The sequence below is a fragment of the Rhinopithecus bieti genome, unplaced genomic scaffold (assembly GCF_001698545.2).
Source record: "Rhinopithecus bieti isolate Rb0 unplaced genomic scaffold, ASM169854v2 scaffold_48739, whole genome shotgun sequence".
In the NCBI taxonomy this organism is placed as follows: domain Eukaryota; kingdom Metazoa; phylum Chordata; class Mammalia; order Primates; family Cercopithecidae; genus Rhinopithecus; species Rhinopithecus bieti.
Window position 1 is genome coordinate 1552977 of NW_016820251.1, and position 25409 is coordinate 1578385.

Here is a 25409-nt window from a genome sequence, read left to right on the forward strand (position 1 = left end):
GCACCCCTGAGTTTGCTTCCTTCACTATTCCTTAACTCAAGCTCAGTGTGACCTCGAGTTAGCTATTTAGACCAAATATCAGTTTTCTGACCTGTAAAATAAAGATAATGATATCCTTCTGTAGGCTTGACATGAGGTGTATATAATGTAACATATATGAAGCACTTAGCAGAGTGCCTGACCCACAGTAAACTCAACATCTATTTGATGTTTTTGTCATTTTGGTTAATAAGGTAAAACAACTAAATCATCAACTATGAGTCATTAAATGCCATGATTTTTCACAATATTTTATTTGAGGGTATCTAAAGACTTTTAAAAGTTCATCTCTTGCTTCCTTTGAAGCAGGCAGAAAAAGGAGAAAGATTTGCACAATTATCCTAACCCAACCCTGTGTAAAAAGTAGAAGTATGATCAAAGTATTAGGTAGAATAAATTTGCCTGTGCAATTTGGATCTGACTATGCTGTGTAAAGTCATGAATGTGAGGCTTGCAGGAACCCACTGGATCCAGAATGGCCCTGGAATTCCGCCATAAAATGAACAAAGATCTCAAGCAAAACCACTGGGAGTCCAGGCAAAGCAGCACAGCCTGGGGGAGCAGAATTTCCTGGGCAGAGTCCCTCCCTGACCCTGGCGTCCTCCCAGGAGAGCCCCACCTCGATTAATACACATTCAAGGACTCTAAAATACTAAGCAGTTTCACAACCCACTTACCGTGCATGAGCCTTGGGTGGGGAGGCACAGAACTTTCTGGCAGGCATTTAGACCACAACAATAAAACACCTATAAACCCCTATGACGGCATAAAGAATTCATGCTGGACTTCTCCTAAAGAAGGAAGGAGCTAGCCTCCACCTATTTTGATGAATTGTATTGCAGCAGTCTCCTGACACATGAGGCTGGCAGTGGCTCTGAAATATCTTGTAGCATTTCTTGCCATTTGAAAGTGAGAATGAGTTAGATATGGTTCCGGTACTTTGAGTTCTCAGCGATGTTTTGAATGTCTCTGCTGTTGAACAATCTTACAGAAAAAAGAACTGCCCCAATCAATAACTCAAAAAATGTCCCTGGATAAAAGGACATGTGGAATGACAGGTTATTTCAGAAAGCTCAGGGAGAGGAAGGAATCCAGTTCTTCCTGGGATTAAGGAGTTGCCTGAAGTTGCCTCTGGAGCCCTTGTGCACTGAATAAGAGCCCTAATTGTGAAGTTCAAAATCTTGTTCAGGAAAGAAAATGGAAGAAAAATGGGGACGGTTGGCTCTGAAATTTCTTTTAGACAAAATCTCAGCTCTGATGAGAAGCAGCCTGCTTGTAAATCTGCCTGACAGAAGTGTGAAATGGTCCCCAGCGTGCCTATGCACATGCAGCTGCTTGTTAAAACCAGAGCATTTGCCCAACTACATAATAGTGAGCAACTCTCACAACACCAAAGCGCTGAGCTGGGCCTCCCCTGCTAGACCAGCCCTTGGTCAATTGCAGTTTTCCTTGTTTCCCTTCGTCACCTCCTTTTTCTCCTTCCCACCCTATCCCAATCTCTTTCAAAGGGATTAATTCCTGTAACACTTTAGTAGAGAGAAAAGGGCTTTACTTGGCGGCTTTGGGTTTACAAGATCGTTGGTGAACAATCAGTCTGTCTGGCAGGAAGGTACGCCCACAAACATTACAGGGAACCAACTGGCTCTGGGCACTTGTCCAAGCAGCTTCATTTAAAGCATCAAGATCATAGAAGCCTTTGGCTGGAAAGTTAAAGGGAAAAGCAAAAGGAAAAAAAGGGGAAAAAAATACCAAAATCAAAAGGAAAGAAAAGGTAAAATGGATCAGTTTTTATTCGGGAGAACCATATTCTAATTTCTATGGAAAATATTTTCAGGAAATACCTGTTCACTGAGTATTTTAAACAAATCATATTACTTTTGCCTCCAAAAAAGAAAGGGCTGCTCGCTCTTTCAAGAGTTGAGTAAAGTTAGCTGGGAATCAGACAGAGGTTTTCACTCTTTGGATTTTAAAAGGAAAGACATTGTTTTACATGTTATGATATGCGTTCTTCACTAATTATTAACATCTTTGCATATACATCATTATTTTGCAAATATAACTTTTGGCCTTCTTTCAGTTGACTCTAAATATAAGCTTACAAAGGGGAATCAGCATGTATTTGTATTTTCCTTTTCTGTAATTCTTCAGTGGAATGTTTTTAGAAGCCAAGACTGACAGTTGAGAGTGAATTTAAGATGAATTGTATCTTAAACACTTATCATCTCTTCATGGTCATAAACTCAGATATTCTTTAAGTAATCAAAGTGGAGAATGCAAACAGAATAATCTGACAAAAAGATGTGTCCTTAAGAAAATAACAAAGACAGATGAGAAATGTATAATCTTCATTGGCAGAGCATAGGGAAAAAAAAGCATATGGCTTTATTTTAGAGAAACAATGTGGGATTTAGCTTTAATAAACCTTAGTTAAAATAGAATGACTTTAGTACATTAAACTGACTATATCGTAGAACCACTGAAAATAGGCCCCCAAAATGTAACAAGGCACTCAGAAACATATTACTTAGTTTTTATCTTTGGCAAAGCATAGATTACTTCATTAAAGCTTAGGCAATTCACATACTATTTCTATCTAATGGTTCACACAACCACAGTGAACCTTAAATTTTTTAACATGTCTGCTCCTAATTCTTACTTTTCTGCTCCATGGGAACTTTAAATCCCAGCAAAATCTAGTATTTCTTCTTTGGATAAAGCATACGTCACTGTCTATGTGGGATATGAATGTGTATTTTGAGTGCTTTGAAAAATGAGAAAAGAATGATGCTGACTTTCTCGTTACTCATATGAGTTTTAAAATGAATTCAAAAATTCCAGAGTAGTCATTGACTCTCACTTGAAGATGATTCATCACATTTCTAAGTGTTTTTGCATAGGGCTTTGACTTCAGATGAGGAAGAGGGGTTAGTTGAACCCCATGACTATAATGAGTACATGAGATAAAAATGGTAATGTGAATTATTTTACCTAGAGAGGAAGGGTATCTTCAGAGATAAATAACATGGGACTGAGAGGAAGACAATGCAATTATAGGACCTATCTTTTCCATCTGTAGGCAGTAACAGAATGGTGAACCACCAGGGCTTTCAGACTAATCATTCCTCTTACTTCTAGCCTTCTGGTAGTTATGGTCAAGCAGAGAAAGTGATAAAGATCAGAAGGGAAGGAAACAGATTTTGACACCAAGTGAGAAATGCTGGAAAGAGAGTTTCAGTGAAATAAACAACCTGTTTGTGGAAAATTCTCTAATTTCAGTAGCTGGTTGTTTTCATCTTCAGCTCTTTTCCCACCTGTATGTAAAGTCCTCTTTTTGGCAAGGACTGTGAATAGCTAGGATCTAGCAGGATCTAGAATTTATCATACAATCTAGGCTCTACTTTGTGGGTTGTTATAAAACTCTCCTTGTGTCACATCTCTGACACAAGTGCCTTGGACTAATTGACATTAAATGACCCCCCAAGGTACTTTTCAGCATTGCAAATCTATGGTTACATAGGACAATGGATAAATTGAAAGATACTCCTCTTAAAACCAACATTGTCCTATGAGATGGTTTAGGGGATCTACTGAGAAAATGACAATGGTAAAAATATGATAAGTCTGAGCTTGCATAGCAAAAATATTTTCTTAACTATTCTCACACCCTAAATGAATAAGCATGAGGCTTTGTGATGAGGCCAAACATGGCAGTGTAGTTTCAGTTTCATTTGGTTTGCACCAGGCTTTACAAATGATTAAATGCAAAAAATTCTGGAAACTTAAAATAGATGTCTGGATTTCTAGTTTGTTTTGTGTCATTGAAAGATCTGAGTACATTGGACTAAATTTCTTAATGATAACACCAGCTGGAACTGGGCAGCTGCTTGCCTCCTTTAGAGTGATCTGATGCTCCACACCTCATCGTAGTCCTTACCTCCCCTTTGTTGTACACACGGACCAGTTTACTCAATGTCATAACCTGACTAGTGGACCTGGTGAAAATTCAAGTTTCTTACCCCTGCTCTATGAACACCAAGACACAGTCATATTTGGAAACATGACTTTGGATGTTCCCAAAGGTTTTTTTTAAGTTTCATATTTTTTAAGTTTTATTTATTTTATTTTAAAATATTTTATTATTTATTTTACATTCAAAGGGTTTGATGATATATGAAAGAAACTTTTGGGAAATAGAGCAAATTCCTATAGGTCTCTCTCATGCACAGTGTTGCCAGGACATAATGTCTTTATGTCTCAGCATCGGAAGATGATACTTTGGATAGGCATTCCAGAACTGTTTTTTTATTTGTCTTTAACCAAAGCAGGAAATGTTGCTGATTTTGGTCGTTTGAACAAGTAAAAAAAGAGAATACTTCTGCTCTTATTAGTTTAGAGAGAAAAGTCTCCCCTTATGCACTCAAATATTTTTTCTAGGAACTTACCAGTAATGGTCCTGACTTCTGGTTTTTTAGGTACTGGTCTCCTTAACTCTTTAGGCAACAAGTTGTTTTCATTATGCCATTTTTTCAGACATTGTGGCTCATGAATGCTAATAGATTTTGTTCCATATTCACGACCACAAATGTAGCAAACAACTGTTGGTGGACGCCGTATCATTGTTGGCTGTAAGTAACATAAAATAAATCATGAGTGAACTCCCATTCACTATTGCTACAAAGAGAATAAAATACCTAGGAATACAACTTACAAGGGATGTGAAGGACTTCTTCAAGGAGAACTACAAACCACTGCTCAGGGAAATAAGAGAGGACACAAACAAATGGAAAAACATTCCATGCTCATGGATAGGAATAATCAATATCGTGAAAATGGCCATACTACACATACTACTAGCATTTATAGATTCAATGCTATCCCCATCAAGCTACCATTGACTTTCCTCACAGAATTAGAAAAAACTACTTTATATTTTATACTGAACCAAAAAAGAGCTCATTAACTAAGACAATCCTAAGCAAAAAGAAGAACAAAACTTGAAGCAGCATGCCACCTGTCTTCAAGATTACAGTAACCAAAACAGCATGGTACTGCTACCAGAACAGCTGTATAGACCAATGGAACAGAACAGAGGCCTCAGAAATAATACCACACATCTACAACCATCTGATCTTTGACAAACCTGACAAAAACAAGCAATGGGGAAAGGATTCCCTATTCAAGAAATGGTATTGGGAAAACTGGCTAGCCAATATGCAGAAAACTGAAACTGGACCCCTTCCTTACACCTTATACAATAATTAATTCAAGATGGATTAAAGACTTAAACATCAGACCTAAAATCATAAAAAACCTAGAAGAAAACCTAGGCAATACCATTCAGGACATAGGCAAGGGCAAAGACTTCATGACTAAAACACCAAAAGCAATGACAACAAAAGCCAAAATTGACAAATGGGATATAATTAAACTAAAGAGCTTCTGTCCAGCAAAGGAAACTATAATGAGTGAACAGGCAACCTACAGAATGGGAGGAAATTTTTGTAACCTAGCTATCTGACAAAGGGCTGATATCCAGAATCTACAAGGAACCTAAACAAATTTACAAGAAAACACAAGCAAATTTACAAGACAAAAACAAACAACCCCATCAAAAAGTGGGCAAAGGATATGAATAGACATTTCTCAAAAGAAGACATTTATGCAGCCCCAAAACATGAAAAAAAGCTCATCATCACTGGTCATTAGATAAATGCAAATCTAAACCACAATGAGATACTGTCATTAAAAAGTCAGGAAACAACAGGTGCTGGAGAGGATGTGGAGAAAAGGAACACTTTTACACTGTTGGTGGGAGTGTAAATTAGTTCAACCATTGTGGAAGACAGTGTGGCGATTCTTCAAGGATCTAGAACCAGAAATACCACTTACTCAGCAACCCCATTACTGGGTATATACCCAAAGGATTATAAATCATTCTATGATAAAGACACATGCACATGTATGGTTATTGCAGCAATATGCACAATAGCAAAGACTTGGAACCAACCCAGATGTCAATCAATGATAGACTGATTTAAGAAAATGTGGCCCATATACATCATGGAATACTATGCAACCTTAAAAAAGGATGAGTTCATGTCCTTTGCAGGGACATGGATGAAGCTGGAAACCATCATTGTCAGCAAACTAACACAGGAACAGAAAACCAAACACCCCCTGTTATTACTCATAAGTTGAACAATGAGAACACATGGATATAGGGAGGGGAGCATCACATGCTGGGACCTGTTGGGGATGGTGGACTAGAAATACCTAATGTAGTTAACGGGTTGACAGGTGCAGCAAACCACCATGGTACGTGTATACCTATGTAACAAACCTGCACATTCTGCACATGTATCCTAGAACTTAAAGTATAATTAAAAAAAAAAAAGAAAAGAAAAAAAATCAGTTAGATAAAGCTTAGATTTGGAAATCATATTTTAAAATTATATCACATTTAAGTTAACTGGAAAATCAATGTGATTAAAAAAATCTCCACTAGTCGGGTGATGTTATCTTTTTGGCAATTAAAAGATTAAACTATATTATTTGAGTACTTGGGATTGGGGTGAGGACATGGGCTTCGGAGGAAATAAAAAAGAGCTAACCAGAATTCTTCATATTGATACTATATAAATTATATTTTCTCATTTAATAAATATTGATCGATTGCCTTCTGACTATTATATACAAGTTACTATGCCGGGACAATACAAAGATAAATCAGGCATAACTCCTCTTCTCAATAACACCAGGCTCTAGTACACCCATATATCTGAGAGGAAAAGTAATAAATGTCAGTAGAAAGTTTATAACAGACATTGTTAACACTATTATGCCTGCCCACGTTGGGATCATGTCAACAACTTTCTACTGCAAGCACTTGTGATTCTTTGCGTTTTTTGATCGGGAGGAGGCTCTGCCCACAGCAGAGCAGCTCATCAATTGCAGATGAGACTCAGCGAATATATATCCAGCTTCCTCACCAAGGTTGATTCCATATAGTCTTCCAGAAGTCCCCAGAGTGACTGGACCACAGTCACTTGTTAACACACTAGCTGGGCTTTGTTCTCTTCACTGTCTCTCTTCCTATTCCTTTACTGTGGTATCCTGAGATCACCTCCCAAATAAACTACTTGAACTTAAATTCTTAGTTTTCTTGTTCTTAGGAGAACCACATCTATGGGAGAGTTAAGGATAAGATGCAATAGGGAAATTCAGTTTCTGTCTAAGATATAGAAAAGCACAAGAATCATTGCTTCCACCTAAACAATGAGAACAAATTGAATAGCTTACAGAATCATAATTTTTGAGTCCCCTGGAGACTCAAAGTTGCAAGATAAATAGATGAATTAAAAGGCCTACCTAAGTTTGAAGATAGATCAATAGTACCAAGAAAAAGCCTCCAAGCTCCAAACTTTATATGAGACATAATTGTCTGCCACAAGAAAAGGGCAGAGTAGCTGAGTGTAAGCCCCTCTAAGGGGCAGGCATGCAGGGACCGTCTGTGTATACTCTCCTACCCACCAAGTCTTACACCCAGTGATAGGAGGTAACAATCTGACACTGGGGAGAGGATTGGGCATTGACAGAACCCTCTACCATTTTAGTAACACAGGGCCTGTCTAAATCTGAGGATAGAGCTATAGAAAAGCATTGCACAGAGTACAAATAAAATTTATAAATCCAAAAAGGTAATTTAGGGAAGGAGAAAAGCATTGATTTTGTTCTGGATCTGTTGAGTTTGACATAATTGTAGAATTTAAATAAATAAATCCAGCCAAAACAGGAAATACAGGCCTGCAAATTCAGTATTCATTTATTTCAGAGCTATTCACACAGAAAAAAAAAATGTTTAAAATCATGAAAATTCTATAAATAGGAATATGTAAAGAATATATGGAGAAAAATTATTGGGAGAATATTTATAGTAGGGATATTGGACAAGGGAAATTATAGCTAGAAAACACAGAGAAATGTTCAAATTTGCAGTTAAAGAAGCAGGGCATGCAGACAAAAGATTCCATTCAGAATTCTGGAAACATTTCTGGTTTCCAGAAATATGTTGTCATCAACGCTGTCAGATGCTACAAAGAGTAAAGAGGGGCTGAGAAAAGGCTATTAGATGGAGTTATCAGTGGATTCCATAGCAGGGACTTTGAGAGATTAGTTCCAAAGGAGTGGTAATGGTAAAGGCTAAATTGTTAGGAGTTAAAAATTATGTCGAGGAAGAGAACAACACACTTTCAAAAAACTTGCAGAAAAGAAACTTGAGAGATAAGCAAAGTAGAAGAAATGTTTGTTTTGTAGTTGTTTATAGAATAGGGATGCCTTAGGTAGAGAGGAAAAGATTATAGGTCCCCAATAAAATGGGATAATTAAAAATCACAGAGGAGGCAGTAGAAGATGAGATTAAGGGCATAATTGGAGGTGTTAGCCTCTGAGAAAAGGGAAAAAAGGAAAGCTAGAGAAAGGGAAAACGTGTTTGCAGAGAAGTGAGGAATTGGTGGAGCTCACATAAGTGGACTTAGTCTTCTAAGTATGAGGCAAAGTGATCTTCAGAGAATGAAGAGATTTGAATTCTGGGAAATAGAATAGTGAAAGATGCTGGGATTATGCACTCTGGGGAATGTAGTAATGATTCAACTAGGGAAGAATATTCACTGAATAATGGAAAAGACCTAGTTACCTGAAGCTGCAAGAAATTGTTGGAATTAAATGACTTTTTTTCAATATGCTCTTTAGTAGCACCAGGTGACATGAAAACAGAAACAAATTAATCTGATTGTGTGGTCTCCTTTGGGGAAATAAAACTAGGTAAATGTATATGTCTTATGATCAGCCTACTTTTAACTATAACTATTGGGACTTTCACCTTGCACAGAGCAATATCAAAACCAAAAGGTAGCACGTTTATGATTTCTGCTTACCAGACATAAAAAGAGATGTTAGGTGAATAAATCCACAGTTACATAGACCAAGCAAAAAGGGAAAATAAAGTGACTCCCTGGATGATTGAAGTTTTATAAAAAGGGTATTATTTGAAGTGGAATATTTTATTCTATTATTCTATACTAGCTTATGCCAATAAACTGTCTACATTTATCAAAATAACTAAATAGTTGTTTATCCTTCTTTTCTTAGCCATATAGTGGGTTCTAACAATTGAAAAGTGACATTAAAAATATTTGAGAAATTCAAGAAAGACCTAACAGAAAGTACAAAGCATAAGCAAAATTTTCAAGACATTTAAATGTTTCTTACTATTTTTTTTACATGTTTATTTACTGGAAAGGTTAATTAAATGCAGATTTTAGTTTAAAATGAGAAGTTATTCTTTTTACTTTGAAAATAGTGAATTTAATAAAATTCCACATGGAAAGTATGAGCCAAATCCAGTATTTAACCAAGCATATAAGCAAAATAAACGGCATGGGTCATAAACGAAGACGTTTGTGTCACCCTGTCAGAAGATTTCCTTTGGAAGGAAAGTTAGAAGAAAACAGGCAGACACAGAGATCAGAAGACATCTACCAAACAACTGAAAGGGATGTGGGAGAAAATTAATACCATGAAAAGACGAAGATGGTCTATAGTATATTTTCTAAAGCTTGTCCCATGCTCTGTATTTGTTGTTGAACTTCAGTTGAACCTGCAATATACTCCATATTCTTATGTTTTAAGCATCTTACTCCTAAGCCGTGCTCTAGTGAAGCGCAAACAACCCAGCCACAGCAGAAGAGAAAAATACATCCACATGGGTCTGAACAGCGATAAGAAGACCTATTTTATTTTTCACTGATTTTACAATTGTCAGTCTGAAACTTCCAGGGAAAGCTGAGCAATCTCCAAGTTGTGGTTATTGCCACTGCCCCAGCTGCCAAGGTTTTCCTGTTTGGCCTCTTTCTCCAGTCCAGGGTTTTCCTATTTGGCCTTTTTCAGATAGAAGTGGATATGTGGGGGATGGAAAGAAGGAACAGAAAGAAGGGACTGTAGCTCTGGCAGAATCAGCAGAAGGCTCCCTCTTAGCAAATGCGCAGTCTGTAGCTTTCAGTGGCAATGGCATAACAGAGTAAGGAGGGCAGTGGAAGGGTGGCTGAGGAGGTTATGTGAGAGCAGGGGGCCCTGTCTATGGAGGCCCTTGCCAGGACCAGCCAACTTCAGGAAAGTGTTATCAAAGGAAGGCAAAGAGGAAGTCGATAAGTCTGAGGTTGCTGAAGAGCAAAGAATTAGGTCAACAGTTTTCCTGTAACATTTCAGATAATATTTTGCTGGTGTGGCATTACTTTTCGAACACCAAGGTAAAAGACATTTTTTACAAAAGGTTAATCACTAAATCTATGTAAGTGTGCATAAAAGTCTATCAGGGCTCATTACAATTTTGTTTTGGTCCTCTCAGTTTCCTGGGAAAGTTGATTTAGGCTAGATATAGGCAGGCACTTGAACACTTTAGGGAAAGCTTTTAACTTGAATCCACTAACTTTTCATATGCTTTCAATTATTTTGCTGGCCACTATTGGAATTATCATATTATTTTCCACACAGCATCTTTTTCTTTCTGTTAATGTCTTTTCTCTGTCAGGAACACTTCATGTTCAATGTTTTAGGCCAGGTTTGTGTAACACAGAGGGAAGTGGATATTTAACTATTTCTATCCTAATTATTGTATATATCACCTGGCATCCATCCATTCATTGTTACTGTTTGAAATTGTCATAGTATCACTATTGAAGCAGGGGAGAAAGATTAAGGACCAAGAAAAGAGACTGATTTGTTGGAGAACCTTAAGAGAGGTTTGGATAAAAGAGGAATGGACATAGTTGTTTCAGAAAACCAAGACTAGAATACCTATATTTCAGATAGGTTCAAATTTCTCTAGATGACCTCTCTGATAGTACAGGCTAGAAGGAAACCACTGTGAAATACACAATTCAATAACTAACAGAGTTCACAGAAAGAACTATGACAACTGGTCAGAAGGAAATAAATATTCCTAGCGCTAAATTTATTGCATGAATTTATGAATTTTAATAAAAGATATAATGAAAACTAAAATGGAAGTCATTACTAGCAGTTTTACAAAATATCAGAAACACTCCACATTTGTTTATTTCTTTTTCTTTTTCTTTTCTTTTCTTTTCTTTTCTTTTCTTTTCTTTTCTGTTCTTCTGTTTCTTTCTTTCTTTTTCTTCTTTTTTTTCTTTTTTTTCTTTTCTTTTCTTTTTTCTGAGACGGAGTCTCGCTCTGTCGCCCAGGCTGGAGTGCAGTGGCGCGATCTCAGCTCACTGCAAGCTCTGCCTCCCGGGTTCACGCCATTCTCCTGCCTTGGCCTCCTGAGTAGCTGGGTCTACAGGCGTCCGCTACCATGACCAGCTAATTTTTTGTATTTTTAGTAGAGATGGGGTTTCACCGTGTTAGCCAGGATGGTCTCTATCTCCTGACCTCGTGATCCGTCTGCCTCGGCCTCCCGAAGTGCTGGAATTACAGGCGTGAGCCACCGCTCCCAGCCCACATTTGTTCACTTCTTATACTAATTATACAGAAGATACGAAGTGATAACTTATAGTGTGAAAGTATAGTTCTGTGATGGTATTTACAAGGGAGTTCAGAGAATGTGATCCAAGCATCACCTTATGAAATAGAAATTGGTAAGAAATGTTTATGGAGCAATAGTCTTTGAAAATCTGATTAGTGTCACAGTGATCTCCCCGGAAAAATGCACATGTATACAGAATGGTGGATATGATTTCAATTGATTGGTAGATTCCCTAAAACCCATCTATTAGCCCCAGGAAATGAGCTACTGGGCTTTTAGCCAGAGCCAAACTTTTTCTTCCAATAGATAATTCATTGCTAAAGGGGTCATTTGGCACTGTTTAAATGGCTCAGAAAGTTCTGAGTTGAAGCATTAAAGAACTTATAAAACACACCATATCTGGCTTTAGGGTGATTCTAAGCACTGTTTTGCCTAGAATAGTCTTATTATATACCTGTTGTCTTGGCTAATATTAATAGCTCTTCTTTTACTCCCTAAAATGTCCCTGTATAATAAATACATGACATAGCCACTCTACCTCTGATTCTCTTTGAAAAAAATTAGTTAATATAAGAAATCAAGGATGAAACAACAAAAAAGCTAAAAACTATAGAGATTGTGACTAAAAGAGTGGCGATTAATCCACTTGAATCGCGGGAGGCAAAATAACTATAGAAATTGTAGAGGCTGTGCCCAGTGGCTCTTATCTGTAATCCCAGCACTTTGGAAGGTCAAGGAGGGTAGATTGCTTGAGCCCAAAAGTTTGAGACCAGCCTGAGTCTGAGCAATACAGTGAGACCCCATCTCTACAAAAAATACAAAAAATAGCTGGGCATGGTAGCACGTGCCTATAGTTCCCAGCTACTAGTAGCCTGAAGTGGGAGGACCAGCTGAGCCCGGGAAGTTGAGGCTGCAGCCAGCTGTGATTGTGCCACTGCACTCCAGTGTGAGCATCAGTGTGAGACACTGTCTCAAAAAAAAAAAAAAAAAAAAAATTGTAGAGAAGAGGATATAAAATTATCAAAATTAGTAGGGAAAGGAGCAGTACAAAGAAGCTAATGACATTAAATTCCTCAGTTTTCATGTGAAACAGTCAATTGAAGCAATGTAAAATTAAAATTTGAAGTTAATGTTTTGCAAATCCTTTAATAATTACTTTTTTTTTAAACTTTAGTGGGTCCTTTTAAAAACTAAACTTTTAGTAAAGAAATATTATCCTAAAGTTCAGCAAAATTATTAGTTTCACTTTGGTGTCTTTTTGTCAAATGCAAGTAAATTAAATTTATCTCTGCTAATAATTTCACTTATATGAAAACATATACATGTCTACTTATGTATGTCTGTGTACACAGATGCCTGGAATGATATCCACTAAGGTCAAATTAGGGGAGTCTGGGGTAACTTTTATACTTTCCTAATGGCTTGAATTTTTATAATGAATTTGTATCATTTTATAATAAAAGTAATAAAAAAGAGTATCAGCTCTGGAGTGAAAAGTTAATCTTTTAACTTTTAATTAAGGTAATAAAATCAGCCTGAAAGGTAAAATAATGCAGACTAAATTACTTTCTGAAAATTCCTGAAATAACTCCTAAAAGATATTCCAAGATTATGTATATAATATAGTTTAGTATTATAACAAACTAGTAGTTGGAATTAGAGTTAGTATGAGGAATGAAGACAGTCTTGCATAGCATAAAATTACAAGGCTATGGCATAATAAGAAATGCATATTTGATCTCTGCACCTACTTCCTGACACAGAACTCTCAAAACCCTTGTAACTTCTTGAGTGATAGGGTTGATAGGAGCTTTTAAAATTGTATTTGGTCCTTTTCCCATTTCTGAAACAAGAGCTTCTAAGACTTTGGAATCCCTGGGAGTGGTGAGTGTCTTTTCGTATGCGAATGAATGACTGGTGGCTGGGACCCGCAGACAGCTTAAAGACAGGGCTGGTTGCCAGAATGACCAAGGCCTGATGAGAGGGCTGGAAATTTCTGCCCTACTCGCTGACCTCTGAGGAGGGAAGAGGGGCTGGGGATTGAGATAATCACTAATGCTTCAATGATTCAATCAATTATTTTTATGTAATAGAAGCTCCATAGAAACTCCAAATGAAGGGTTTCAAAGAGCTTCAAGGTTGGCAAATCCATTGAGGTGCTGGGAGGGTGGTGCCCCCAAAGGTCGCAGAAGCTGCACACCACCCCCAACCCCATACCTTGTCCTATGTACCTATTCATCTGACTGTTCATCTGTAATCATTTATAGTAAACTGGTAACATAGATAACATGATAAAATGTTTCCCTGAGTTTTGTGAGCTGTTAGAGCTAATTATTAAGCATGAAGGGAGGATCATGGGAAATTCAGTTTTTAACCAAGTTGACAGAAGTGTGAGTAACCTGACTTCCCAGTAGTTGTGATTGGCTTCTGAAGCTGGGGAGCAGTCTTGTGAGACTGAGCCCTCAACTTGTGAGGTCTGCGCTAACTCTGGGACAACACTTAGTTGTCTGGAGAACTGGAGAACTGGTTGTTGCCGTGGGGGAGAAAATCCACACATTTGGTGTCAGAAGTGTTGTCAATAGAAAACATTTTCCTTTTAAATACAAAATAAAAATACTTACAGTACTTTAAGTTGCATTATTCCAATACTGTTTTATTTTGCTAATTGTTTATAGTTGAGTACATATCAGTTAAATACTTGCATGACGAAACATAATTGCAATCCTAGAATTCTGCTCCATTACTTTAAAGAGCAGTAACAAATGTCTGGAAAAATAATCTGAGAACAAGATTTAGCATGAGTCCATTTCCACCATAAGATAATCCTAAATGCGACTCTTATAGATGTTTTAATTTTGTCTAGGCTGTTTCCTGTTCCTGAACGCATTAGTCAAAAAATGAACTCATAAGCAACTAAGTGGGGCTGTGTGGTACTAGTCATCTTATTTTGAAAAGTGGCAGTCAAAAGGATAATTTGGTGGATGGATGAACCAGGCCATCCTTTGGATCCTGTATTGCCCATTCTAGCTGGATTGACATATCGCCATATAATTTTCATCTTCTCAACTATCTCCGCCCCCACCCCACTTGACTGTTTTGTGCAAACTTGGCCCATCTAACATGATCTCAGTAATTTTGTGGTTCTCTGTGGCTACAGAGTAAAGTCCAACACTTCATGCTGACTTCAGCCATGGCCAATCTTAGCCCCACGAAACACATCTTTGAGCCACACCAAACGGGACACTATTCCCTAAGCTAGAGGCCACAGTCCTCAACTTTGCTGTCTCCATGCCTTCATTCATCTACTTCCTCCAGCACCAAGCTGGAGGTTGTGAGGAATCCCAATCCTTAACTCTCCTTAGTTATGGAGGCAAACATATAAACTATTAATTTACAAGCCAAAATGTGTAAGTATCATGATATGGGGACATAGTGCCACAGAAGTCTGAAGCAGGAAGAAAAGGAAGTGTTTTGATCAGAAGCCAATGAAGTGGATAATATCTGAAGTGAGTTTATTGAATGGTAGAACTGTACTGGAGAGAGGAGAACTCCTCTAGGCAAGCTGCTAAACAACATGACCTTTTCAACAACTGTTTAATAGTACTGCAGTATGTGAACTTGAAAGCCCTAATGCCCATAATGGAAACAAGAAGGCTGCTTAGAGGAAGTATACAAGTGAAGATCAATCTGTTCCGCATAGGGTGGAAACACGAGTGGTTAGATCTTGAGAAAATAGTTGAAGGTCGCGACCTTTTCTAAAAGTCTCCCGTGGCCCTCTGCCTTTCCACCTTAGTCCAGATCCCAGACTTCGTCCTACTGTCAGAATAGTGGGGTAGAGATTTGACAAATAACACTGAAAGGAAGGGCTTTCTATAATAAGAGCTGCATCAGTCACGTTAAGGTGTTATGCTGTTTTGGATAAAGAGAGGGCAATTTTGGGGATTGTGTTGAGCCCTGAATGCACGGATGAGGACTTCATGTCTTTGAGACACAATCAGATTAAGAAATGGGCCAGATGGGACAATTTATCATTTTTATACACTAAACCATCTTGGTTTTCCCATATTGGAGAAATGCAAATTGGTTCTGCCTGCACTAAAGCTCTGAAGTCACAATAAAAAAACATGAATTTGGCCAGGTGTGATGGCTCACGCCTGTCATCCCAGCACTTTGGGAGGCCGAGGAGGGCAGATCACCTGAGGTTAGGAGTTCAAGACCAGCCTGGCCAACGTGATGAAACTTAATCTCTACAAAAATACAAAAATTAGCTGGGCATGATGGTGGGTGCCTGTAATCCCAGCTATTAGGGAGGCTGAGGCTCCAGCCTGGGAAACAGAGTGAGATTCCGTCTCAAAAAACAAAAAACATAAAACAAAACAAAACACGAATGCAACTTGAAACATCCATAAATAGAGCAAGAAAGTTGAATACAGTCTTTCAATGCTCTATTACTGAGCAATAAAAAAGAACTACTGCTACTCGCACCAGTGGATGAAACTCGGAATCATTATGCTGAAAGAAACCGAACACAAGAGTACACATGGCATGATTGTATTTATATAAAACCCAGCCTAATCTGTAGATTAGTGGTTGCCTGGAAGCTAGAAGTGGAAGGTGATAAAGAAATATAAGACATTTTGGAAGGTAATGAAAATGTTCTATGTCTTGGTTATGGTGGTGGTATAATAGGTTTCTAAAACCATCAAAATTCATTGAATTGCTCATGTTTAATGGATACAGTTTATTGTTTGCAAATTATTTCTCAATAAGGCTGGTTAAAAACACTAGTGCAGATACAGTTTAGTGGAGTATTTTTGCATTGCCATGCCCATGAAATGCAGTCAGTTCAAAGTCAGCATTACACATTGTAAAATAAATTCCAGAATCAAGTAATGTATTTTAGTTATTTTTTGCCAGGACCTAGGGAATATTTCAAATGATCTCTATTCTGAACTCTTTAATTTGTCTCCCAAGAAGTTTTCCTAGTTCAAAAAACAAAGCATGTAACCACAAAAGAAAACAAATAAAAAGACCAAATTAGAAAATATTTTATCAAGACTTTTTTTCAGGACATTACATTTTTTTGTAGGACAATGTCCATTAAGAAGCAACCCCATTTACATAAGATTTCATCAAGAAAAGCTCAACCCTAGAGTTTCAGGACCTGAGCCCTGCAGCCAGAGATGAATAACATAAAAGCAGGACTGTCCCTTTGCACCCACGTGCATGGCATCTTGTCTGTTTGAAACATAACCGACCAGTTTCTTGGCTAGCCATATGTAGAAAGCTGAAACTGGATCCCTTCCTTACACCTTATACAAAAATTAATTCAAGATGGATTAAAGACTTAAATGTCAGACCTAAAACCATAAAACCCTGGAAGAAAACCTAGGCAATACCATTCAGGACATAGGCATGGGCAAGGACTTCATGTCTAAAACACCAAAAGCAATGGCAACAAAAGCCAAAATTGAGAAATGGAATCTAATTAAACTGACAGTGTGGTGATTCCTAAAGGATCTAGAGCTAGAAATACCATTTGACCCAGCCATCTGATTACTGGGTATATGCCCAAAAGATTATAAATCATGCTACTATAAACACACATGCACACATATGTTTATTGCGGCACTATTCACAATAGCAAAGACTTGGAACCAACCCAAATGTCCATCAATGATAGACTGGATTAAGAAAATGTGGCACATATACACCATGGAATACTATGCAGCCATAAAAAAGGACGAGTTCATGTCCTTTGTAGGGACTTAGATGAAGCTGGAAACCATCATTCTGAGCAAACTATTGCAAGGACAGAAAACCAAACACTGCACATTCTCACTCATAGGTGGGAATTGAACAATGAGAACACTTGGACACAGGGTGGGGAACATCACACACCGGTCTGTCGTGGGGTGGGAGGAGTGGGGAGGGACAGCATTAGGAGATATACCTAATGTAAATGACGAGTTAACGGGTGCAGCACACCAACATGGCACATGTATACATATGTAGCAAACCTGCATGTTGTGCACATGTACCCTGGAACTTAAAGTATAATAATAATAAAATGGAGATATAGCTGACAAGTTTCTTATCTTCCAACATATGAGGAACTTCAAGGTTCATTGGTATATAAGTGTGTGTGTGTGTGTGTATATGCACAAAACACACACAAATTCAGTTAGTCCTCATCTACAGTTGATTTGAGGGATACTGAAAGGCTCCTCTTGTGTCACACTGTTTATTCCTTTACATTTTCCTTGTGCTTGCCCTTGTCTACTCTCCAGCCTACAATTATTTTCTTTAGGGTCATTCAGCTCGGAAAGAGACAGCTGAGAACTTTGGCTCTAGAAGGGCACAGGAACAATTACCCATCTGCTACCAGGGAATAGAGGAAGCCTCCTGCATTCACACATTGGAAGGCAGTAATTTGCTGGATTTATTTGTAACCATTACAAAAACACTCTGCTTTTTTGATGAGGTCATTTTAGTGGGCCTTTGCCAAAGAGCCACATCAAAATGTAAACTATGTTACTACTAAATATGTATGCAAATGAAATGCCTGTGTCCTTCTCCCAAGTAACATGCTTTGTACATTACTTGGAAATATTTTTTTAAATGCAGAAAGTTTAATGGTCTTTTTTTTTTTTTTTTGTAGATTGCATCATCCCTACATCAAACCTACATTTTGTAGGTTGCATCATCCCTACATCAAAACAGTCATATTCCCTGTGTTCATTTGAGGTTATTCATTAACCTAAGAATCAAAGAGAACTCAGGGAACTCAGAGGTAAGAGAATATCCTGCAAGGGAAATAGCCCCTGTAAGCCTGAACCGCGACTTGGAGCAAATCAGAAAAAAGGCACTCCTCCCTTCAGAAACTTTCCAACCGTACAGTTGTAATCACTAATCTGTAATAAGACAAGTCACAACATGTAGAATTAAAAAATGGTGACCACGGGGGAGATAGACATGACAATCCTTACCCTATCTCACAACTGGGCCTAGAACTGGCCGTATATGTCAATGTGTACTTTGTCTCTCAGATGGAGTGTGACTGGTAACTGGTACAGTATGCTAGTCCATAAATGTCTGGGATGAATCAGATGCTTTTCAATTTCAAAAGCCAATAAAACAATAGGATTCTAGATTTTGATACTGCATTTCCATTGTGAGCAGAAACAAACCAGAGACATCTGCTGGAAACAAAGCTGAGACCCGCACTAAATGGAAACGCATGTGGAGGAAAGGGCTGTCCCTCACTAGGTGATTTAATTGAAGCCCAGATATTGTTGCTCAGAAGTATTTTCTGATTACTGACAATGTGCCAGGGACTGTGCTGGGTGCAGAACTGAGAACTAGCCCTAACAGTGGGAATGACCATCTTGAACTCACTACTTTATTTACTTTCTTTTCTTTTTGTCCCTTTCCTCTCAATCCAACCCCTTTATTTAGAAAATATTTTTTAGCTTTGTCCAAAGCTCTATCTCTGAGACAGTATCAGGTTGACAGATCCCTATTTGGCATGTGCTGAGCCCATTCATTTGAAATTACTCAAGATACAAGGGCAGGGTGAGAAGGGGACCTGCTGAGTGGAGGAAGCATCCTGACTTCTCTGCCCACTAACATGTTTGAAGTCAGACTGATTAATTTTGAAAACTAGTCTCCAGATGTGCAGCCTCTCTAGCATCCTTGACTTTTGGTCCTTAAAAATTATCAGAAGGTTTGGCTCCAAGACTTCTGATCCAGAAGAATAGCTTCATTGTTCCAGAGACTCCCACAGGTGATCCAAATGGTAGTTGGCTGCTGGGGTGAGTTACCCTATGCTCAGGTATGAAGTGTGTATGCCCCTGTCCCTGCACACAGCTATCGCACAAACATGTTGCTCCTTCAGCATCCGCAGCTGTCTTCTCCTGGCCCAGGCCTGGCTCTTTACAGCATCTCACCTGGACTACCCAATGGTACTGCCTCCTCTTGGCTTTATGCTCTGAATTTCAGGTTGCAAGCAGATGGACCAACAGTCATTTTAATCAACAGCATGTTTTAATTGGCCAGCACAATGTTATTAAAAGTTTTAAATGTGAATATCTTTAGGTGAGGCTTACTCTCTAGTATACCACAAGCTCTACCACTCCCCGTTGCCCTCTATGCAGCCTGTTCTGCCCCTGAAAGCATTTGAGCTTGTGACTCTGAGCTGCCTATTTTTCCAATTCCTCTCCTCAGTCATATCGCCAATAAAAGGTATTTTCCTTATATCTCATTTCTAAGAAATGAATGTGCCAATGACTAAAAAGGGTTTGTCACCTATCAAGGGAATTTTTGCATTTTAGCTGAGATCTCCTATAGAGTCAGTGTTTTCACTCAAAAGCTGAATCATTGACTGAGGAATTAAAACACAACTTGCCAGGTAGTAGGATAGTAGGAAAGGTACTTTAGAGCAAAAAAAAAAAAAAAATCGCCCGGGAAGGGAAAAAAAAAAAAAAATTTTTAAAAAAAAAAAAAAAAAAAAAAAAAAAAAAAAAAAAAAAAGCATAGTGACACGGAGATTATCACATTGAAGATTCCTTGTTCTTTTTGAATTTAAGCATGACGACGATTACAACAGAACTTGACAGGAGGCTTGAAGCCTATCCTTAGGCAAAAGAAACTGTACTTTAAGGCATGAGACTGATTTCCAAGACGCTGTGCACACAGTAAGCATGGGTAATCCTTGAGTCATTTACTCTCTGGGGGATTTTTGCTTTCTCTGCTCCCAGCTGGATCCCAGGCTGTCATAAACAGGGCACATTTTGCCAAGGTCTGAGGGAATTATGTGATTGTGTAGCTATTTGAATGTGTGTCATTCCATCAACGAGTGTTTCTCTTTCTCCATGATAAAATTAAACTAAAAATTTGGACCTTAGCTTCTGTTTTAGATTTTCCACACTCCGGATTCCTTCCATTAAGCCAAATAATTGAGATTTCTGTGGTAAGTGCACAGGGCATATCATAGAATGCAGGAAGTCTGGATGGAGGAAGTAAGAGTGAGCCTTCTCCTCCCTCCATACTTGATGAAAAAAGCTAAAACCTCTTTTATAAATCCTTGTGTATATTGCCATATTAAACATGTCTGAACAAGTGGCATAATGGCAGCTAATTATCAGCATTTACTAAGTAACAGGCCCTGTACTAAACACTTTACATGCTTTATTTCATTTATTCTCATAATAACCCTCTGGGCGGAGCTCAATGTCCCTACTTTATAAACCAGGAAACTGAGGCACACAGTGATTACTAAGTGGAAAAGTTGGTTTCTATTGCAGAGAGTTGGGTCTTCGGTAAAGCGGGCAGGGAGAAGCCCACAGATAAAGTTTTGTCAAGCACCATCCCAGGTCCTTTGTAGGCATCCTCTCATTTCAACCTCTCATGGTGGAAACTGAGACTTGGGGAGGTTAAGTAACTTGTTCAAAGATATTTAATTTAATTGTGCATCTGTGATCTGAATCTAGGTCTGTCTGATTCCAGTTGCTTCTAAAAACATGGGAGATACAGTCATCAGTGGTCAGTGGGGTATCATGCCCTGCCTTACATGTACAGAGTCAGCCATTGGACAGGACTGAGGAAAAACCAGTAAAACTCCCGCCTTTGCTCTCCCAACTATCTCGAAAGTTTATTCCTTTGGGTCAAACATTACTTTCTCCCAGATGATAGGTTTTCAGAATGCAAACAGTCCTATGAAAGATGGTTTTCTGTTAAGTTTATAAAATTATCTTGACCCCCTTCCAACAATACCAAGGGGTGGGGGTGGCAGAGGTAGGGAGAGTGCAGAAGGTGCTAAAATACAAAGGAGATTAGAATATGAGGCGAGGCCACCAGAGACTCATTTCTCCAAATCAGAATTTTGCCTTCAGCCATTTAAAACATAATTTCAACCAACCTGACTGAGTCTGAATGTATACAATTAAGTTTCTACTCTCTTAGTCGTGTCTTACATACAAAGTATAAATAGTATTTTAATATATAGGAGTAACTGCATAGTTCAATCCCAAACCTTAACAATTGGAGAGTTTGGTTGTTTAGAAACCACTGGCATTTCACATTTACTTCTAGTGTTTTTAAACAATTCTCCCCAAATGTCACATCTGGAAGGATCGTTGTTTGAAATTAAATTGTTTTTGGAAATCACTGGATGCCGCGTAAAAGAATTTCCCAATCCGGCCTGTCTATTGGCCAACTAAAAGAGGCTGTTACTTGTGATTTGGAGTTTTGTTTTGCTCCTTTTAACGTAAGAAAGATTTGACATTCATTTGGAAATGTTGTTTTTATTAAATTATCTTTATGTATTTTTTTAAAAAGAACTATTGATATTTGAAATTCGTGCTTGACATTTTAGTTATTTAATTGTCAATCTTGAGCTACAAAGCTGAAAAATATAGGTCAAAGAATGAATTCCAAATTAGGCTCTAATTTAGTCTAGGTTTTTGAAAAAAAAAAAATTTCCTAGTGGAAGGTTTTTTTTTTTTTTTTTTTTTTTTTTTAATTTTCACATTTGAGATAAGAACCGTTTCTGTTTTTGTTTTTCTGATCTTAGAAGAACATAGTTGGAAGGTGAAGTATTTGAGGTATTGATTAAACGTCTTGCCAAATTCTTGTCTGAAATAACTCTCCTTGAAGAAAATGGTTGGAGAATGTTCTTGGTGTTTGGTTCTTGTGCTCTTCAGTTTGGATACAGGCCTGACTCTTAGGCCAGTTGGCTTCCAGGTCACAGAGTAAAATGGAGAAACAAGGGAAAATGGAGGAAAGACAAGAAAAACCCATGGGCTATGGCAGACACTCAATTTGTCCAGTGCATATAATTAAAAAGATGAAAAAAAATGCTCTCTGATCTGAACTTGGACGTTGGGTTATTTCTAGTGCCTGATTTGTCTACAGCTTATGTGTTAGAGAGCATACTGCTCGGGGGTGGAGGCCAAGAAAAGGAGTTTTCCTATAAAAAGAAGACCATCGCCTTGGATAGGCCAGAAAGAATTCTAACTTTAAGATATTTTTAAAAAATTTTCCTATCAGAGTTGACCCCGATCTCTCCTTATCCTTTGCTTCTACTCTCTGCCTCCAATTACTTGAAGCTTTAAGATGGGACCAGTGATACCTTTATGTTCCCACCTTCTCTGATTAAATGTAACTGGGGATATGACAGCAGTATGGGAGATTTTAAAGATGGGATCATGGCATCAGAGCAGGTGCTTGGGCTGAGAATACTGGAAACTTATTGAGTTCCTGGATTTACTAGCCCTTTCTTCAATTTGTAGGTCATTTCTTTCTATGTATAAGACAACCTCATAAAGTAAATGTTAGAAAGAGACAAGAGATGTAAGGAAGATGAGCACTGCACAACATAATGGGAGAGAAGAAGATGCAGTCTTAAGTTCTCTCAATTCCCCACCTATCCATAAGGCTGAACTTATGCCTCACATTGAGCAGTGAGATTCTGTTTATGGGACAATCACCTCTGTTTCAGTAAGGACTCCTTACAGATTGCATTGCACTACCTTTGTTGGAGTTTTAAGAATTTTGGGAGAGATTGTAGTTGTTGACCTTGGAATTTGGATTTTTAAGTACTGGAGCTATATCCATTCACTCACTATATAAAGATTCAGTGTCCATGATCACTAGGAAATGTGGATGTACATGTGTTTGGGCCGGAAGCAAGCGATGGGGAAAAAAGGCTTTGAAGACATACGAAATTAAGCTAGATTAACTTTTCGAGAGTATAACTATGTTATGGTTTTTGTTCATTTTAGGCCTAAATAATATTTGAATTTATAATATGTGATCCTCTCCTCTCACAGAAGTTACAGTGAGTACTTTTCTTTCTAGAGAAGCAGAAAGCCACATAAAGAAATGCCAGTGCAAAGAAAGAGCACCTATTTTTGCTTTGGCCTTTGGGCTCTGGGAGATGTAGTTGTATCTATCACAGTCTCTCTACCCAGCAATATGTGATATATAATTATAAGTTAAGGATGAGTTTTTAAATGATTAGATTAGACTGTGATTTGTACAGGTGAGTATTATCCTTTAAATTTTTGCATTAGAAAGCTATACATCAATTTCACTGATGAGGCTGTTGCTCTAAAATGCGTAACTCTCCCCACCTTCAACACACACATATTCCACACATGTAATACATATACACAAATTCCCTTGGGTTGGCTTCTGGAGCCAACAACGTAGAAGAGAACTGGTCCTGTTACCTTAGTGTTGTGGTTTGTTGACCTGAGAGCCATGGGATCATGGAATGCTGCCCTGATATGCAGGCATGGTTGGCACCGAGGAAAGATGAAGAAACGGCACAGCGAGTTGGGTATTAGTAGTCCAGCTGTCAGCATCATCAAGGGGTAGTTTGTGAGGTCGAGGCTGGTTTTCATGACATCAGCACAGCTGAGGAGGTGAACTAGGACCACTGAAGATTATTAAAATGGTTGGATCTACAAGTAGGATCCCACTGAATATTTCATCTACCACCTCCAAAGAAGTGGAGATCATAGACAGAAATAATTCTAAAAGACTTAGTCTTGATTTCAGGAGCTCAGTTTAACAGAAGGCATGGAGAGACAAAGGACTAAGAAGGTTCTTAACATTAACTTTTTTCCCTCTCTTTATACCTCTCTCTTTCTTATCTGATAGGCTTGGTAAGATTGCCTGATATTTCATCAAGAAAATATGAGATACAAGCTAACAGATAGTAGTTACTTTATCTCCCTACTAATAACCTACAGTCTTGCCTTCATCTGTATTCATCATTCTCCTGAAACAAAGAATTGCCCTCTCCTATTGAAGTCCTTCCTTCCACACACGTTGGTGATCCCATCTCCTGGTGCCTATTTTTTCTCCAGGTTTTGCACCATCTCTGATCACCTCTCTTGCTTCTTCAACCTCCTTTTCTCCACTGGATCATTATCCTAAGTATTAAAACATAAGCTGGAATCTGTTTAATCTATATTAAAACATAATATCCTAAGTATTAAAACATAATCTAGTGGGATGGCTGGGTCATCTTTCAAAAATACCTCTCATCCCAATATCTCTATTCCTAGCCTACCTACTGTTTCTCTTCTAGTCTTCAAAGCCATACTTCTCAAAACACAACCTATCTTTATTCTCCATACACTCTGCAGCTCTCACCACTCCACTATGTTCTTTCCAAAGTTAGCAGCTGCATCCACACTGCCAAATCAAATATTTTTTGGTCCTCATTCTACTCAACGTCTTGGCATAGAACACTGTTTTCAACACCCTTATTTACAACATTTGTCAGATCTCAGTTTTCATGGCATCCTACTCTAGGCCTTTCTCTTGCATCTCCAGGCCTTCGTTCTCCAGCTTCTTCCCCTCTAGTCCCTAAATATTGTATCACAGGATTCAGCCCTGGGCCTGTTTTTCTATACGACTATTCATTCTGATTGCTTTAAATATATGTTTTTTTTTGTTTGTTTGTTTGTTTGTTTTTTTATACTTTAAGTTCTAGGGTACATGTGCATAACGTGCAGGTTTGTTACATATGTATACTTGTGCCATGTTGGTGTGCTGCACCCATCAACTCGTCAGTACCCATCAATTCATCATTTATATCAGGTATAACTCCCAATGCAATCCCTCCCCCCTACCCCCTCCCCATGATAGGCCCCGATGTGTGATGTTCCCCTTCCCGAGTCCAAGTGATCTCATTGTTCAGTTCCCACCTATGAGTGAGAACATGCGGTGTTTGGTTTTCTGTTCTTGTGATAGTTTGCTAAGAATGATGGTTTCCAGCTGCATCCATGTCCCTACAAAGGACGCAAACTCATCCTTT

General features: G+C 38.2%; 1 protein-coding gene and 1 long non-coding RNA gene across 2 annotated transcripts in view; one reads left to right on the plus strand and one right to left on the minus strand.

The window, feature by feature from the left end:
* Positions 1 to 1571: 1571 nt before the first annotated feature.
* ZNF475 (zinc finger protein 475) lies at positions 1572 to 23900 on the minus strand. The gene is made up of 3 exons (XM_017859724.1): positions 23812 to 23900; positions 4482 to 4662; positions 1572 to 1739 (listed from the first exon to the last, which is right to left on the minus strand). Exons 1-3 carry the CDS (start codon positions 23842 to 23844, stop codon positions 1588 to 1590), a joined length of 366 nt encoding a protein of 121 aa, XP_017715213.1. The 5' UTR covers positions 23845 to 23900; the 3' UTR covers positions 1572 to 1587.
* A 150-nt stretch (positions 23901 to 24050) lies between these two features.
* Positions 24051 to 25409, plus strand: part of LOC108520376 (uncharacterized) — a 9847-nt gene continuing 8488 nt past the window's right edge. The window contains exon 1 of the long non-coding RNA XR_001882897.1: positions 24051 to 24187. This is a non-coding gene — a long non-coding RNA (uncharacterized LOC108520376). The remainder of the gene's footprint in view (positions 24188 to 25409) is intronic.

Coding starts and splice junctions, on each gene's coding strand:
- ZNF475 (XM_017859724.1), bottom strand. CDS start 23,844: ATGGCTCTCAGGTCAACAAACCACAACACTAAG. Junction 4,663..23,811: donor CAACAAACCACAACACTAAG/GTAACAGGACCA, acceptor TGTTACTTACAG/CCAACAATGATACGGCGTCC. Junction 1,740..4,481: donor AGAAGTCAGGACCATTACTG/GTAAGTTCCTAG, acceptor TTAACTTTCCAG/CCAAAGGCTTCTATGATCTT.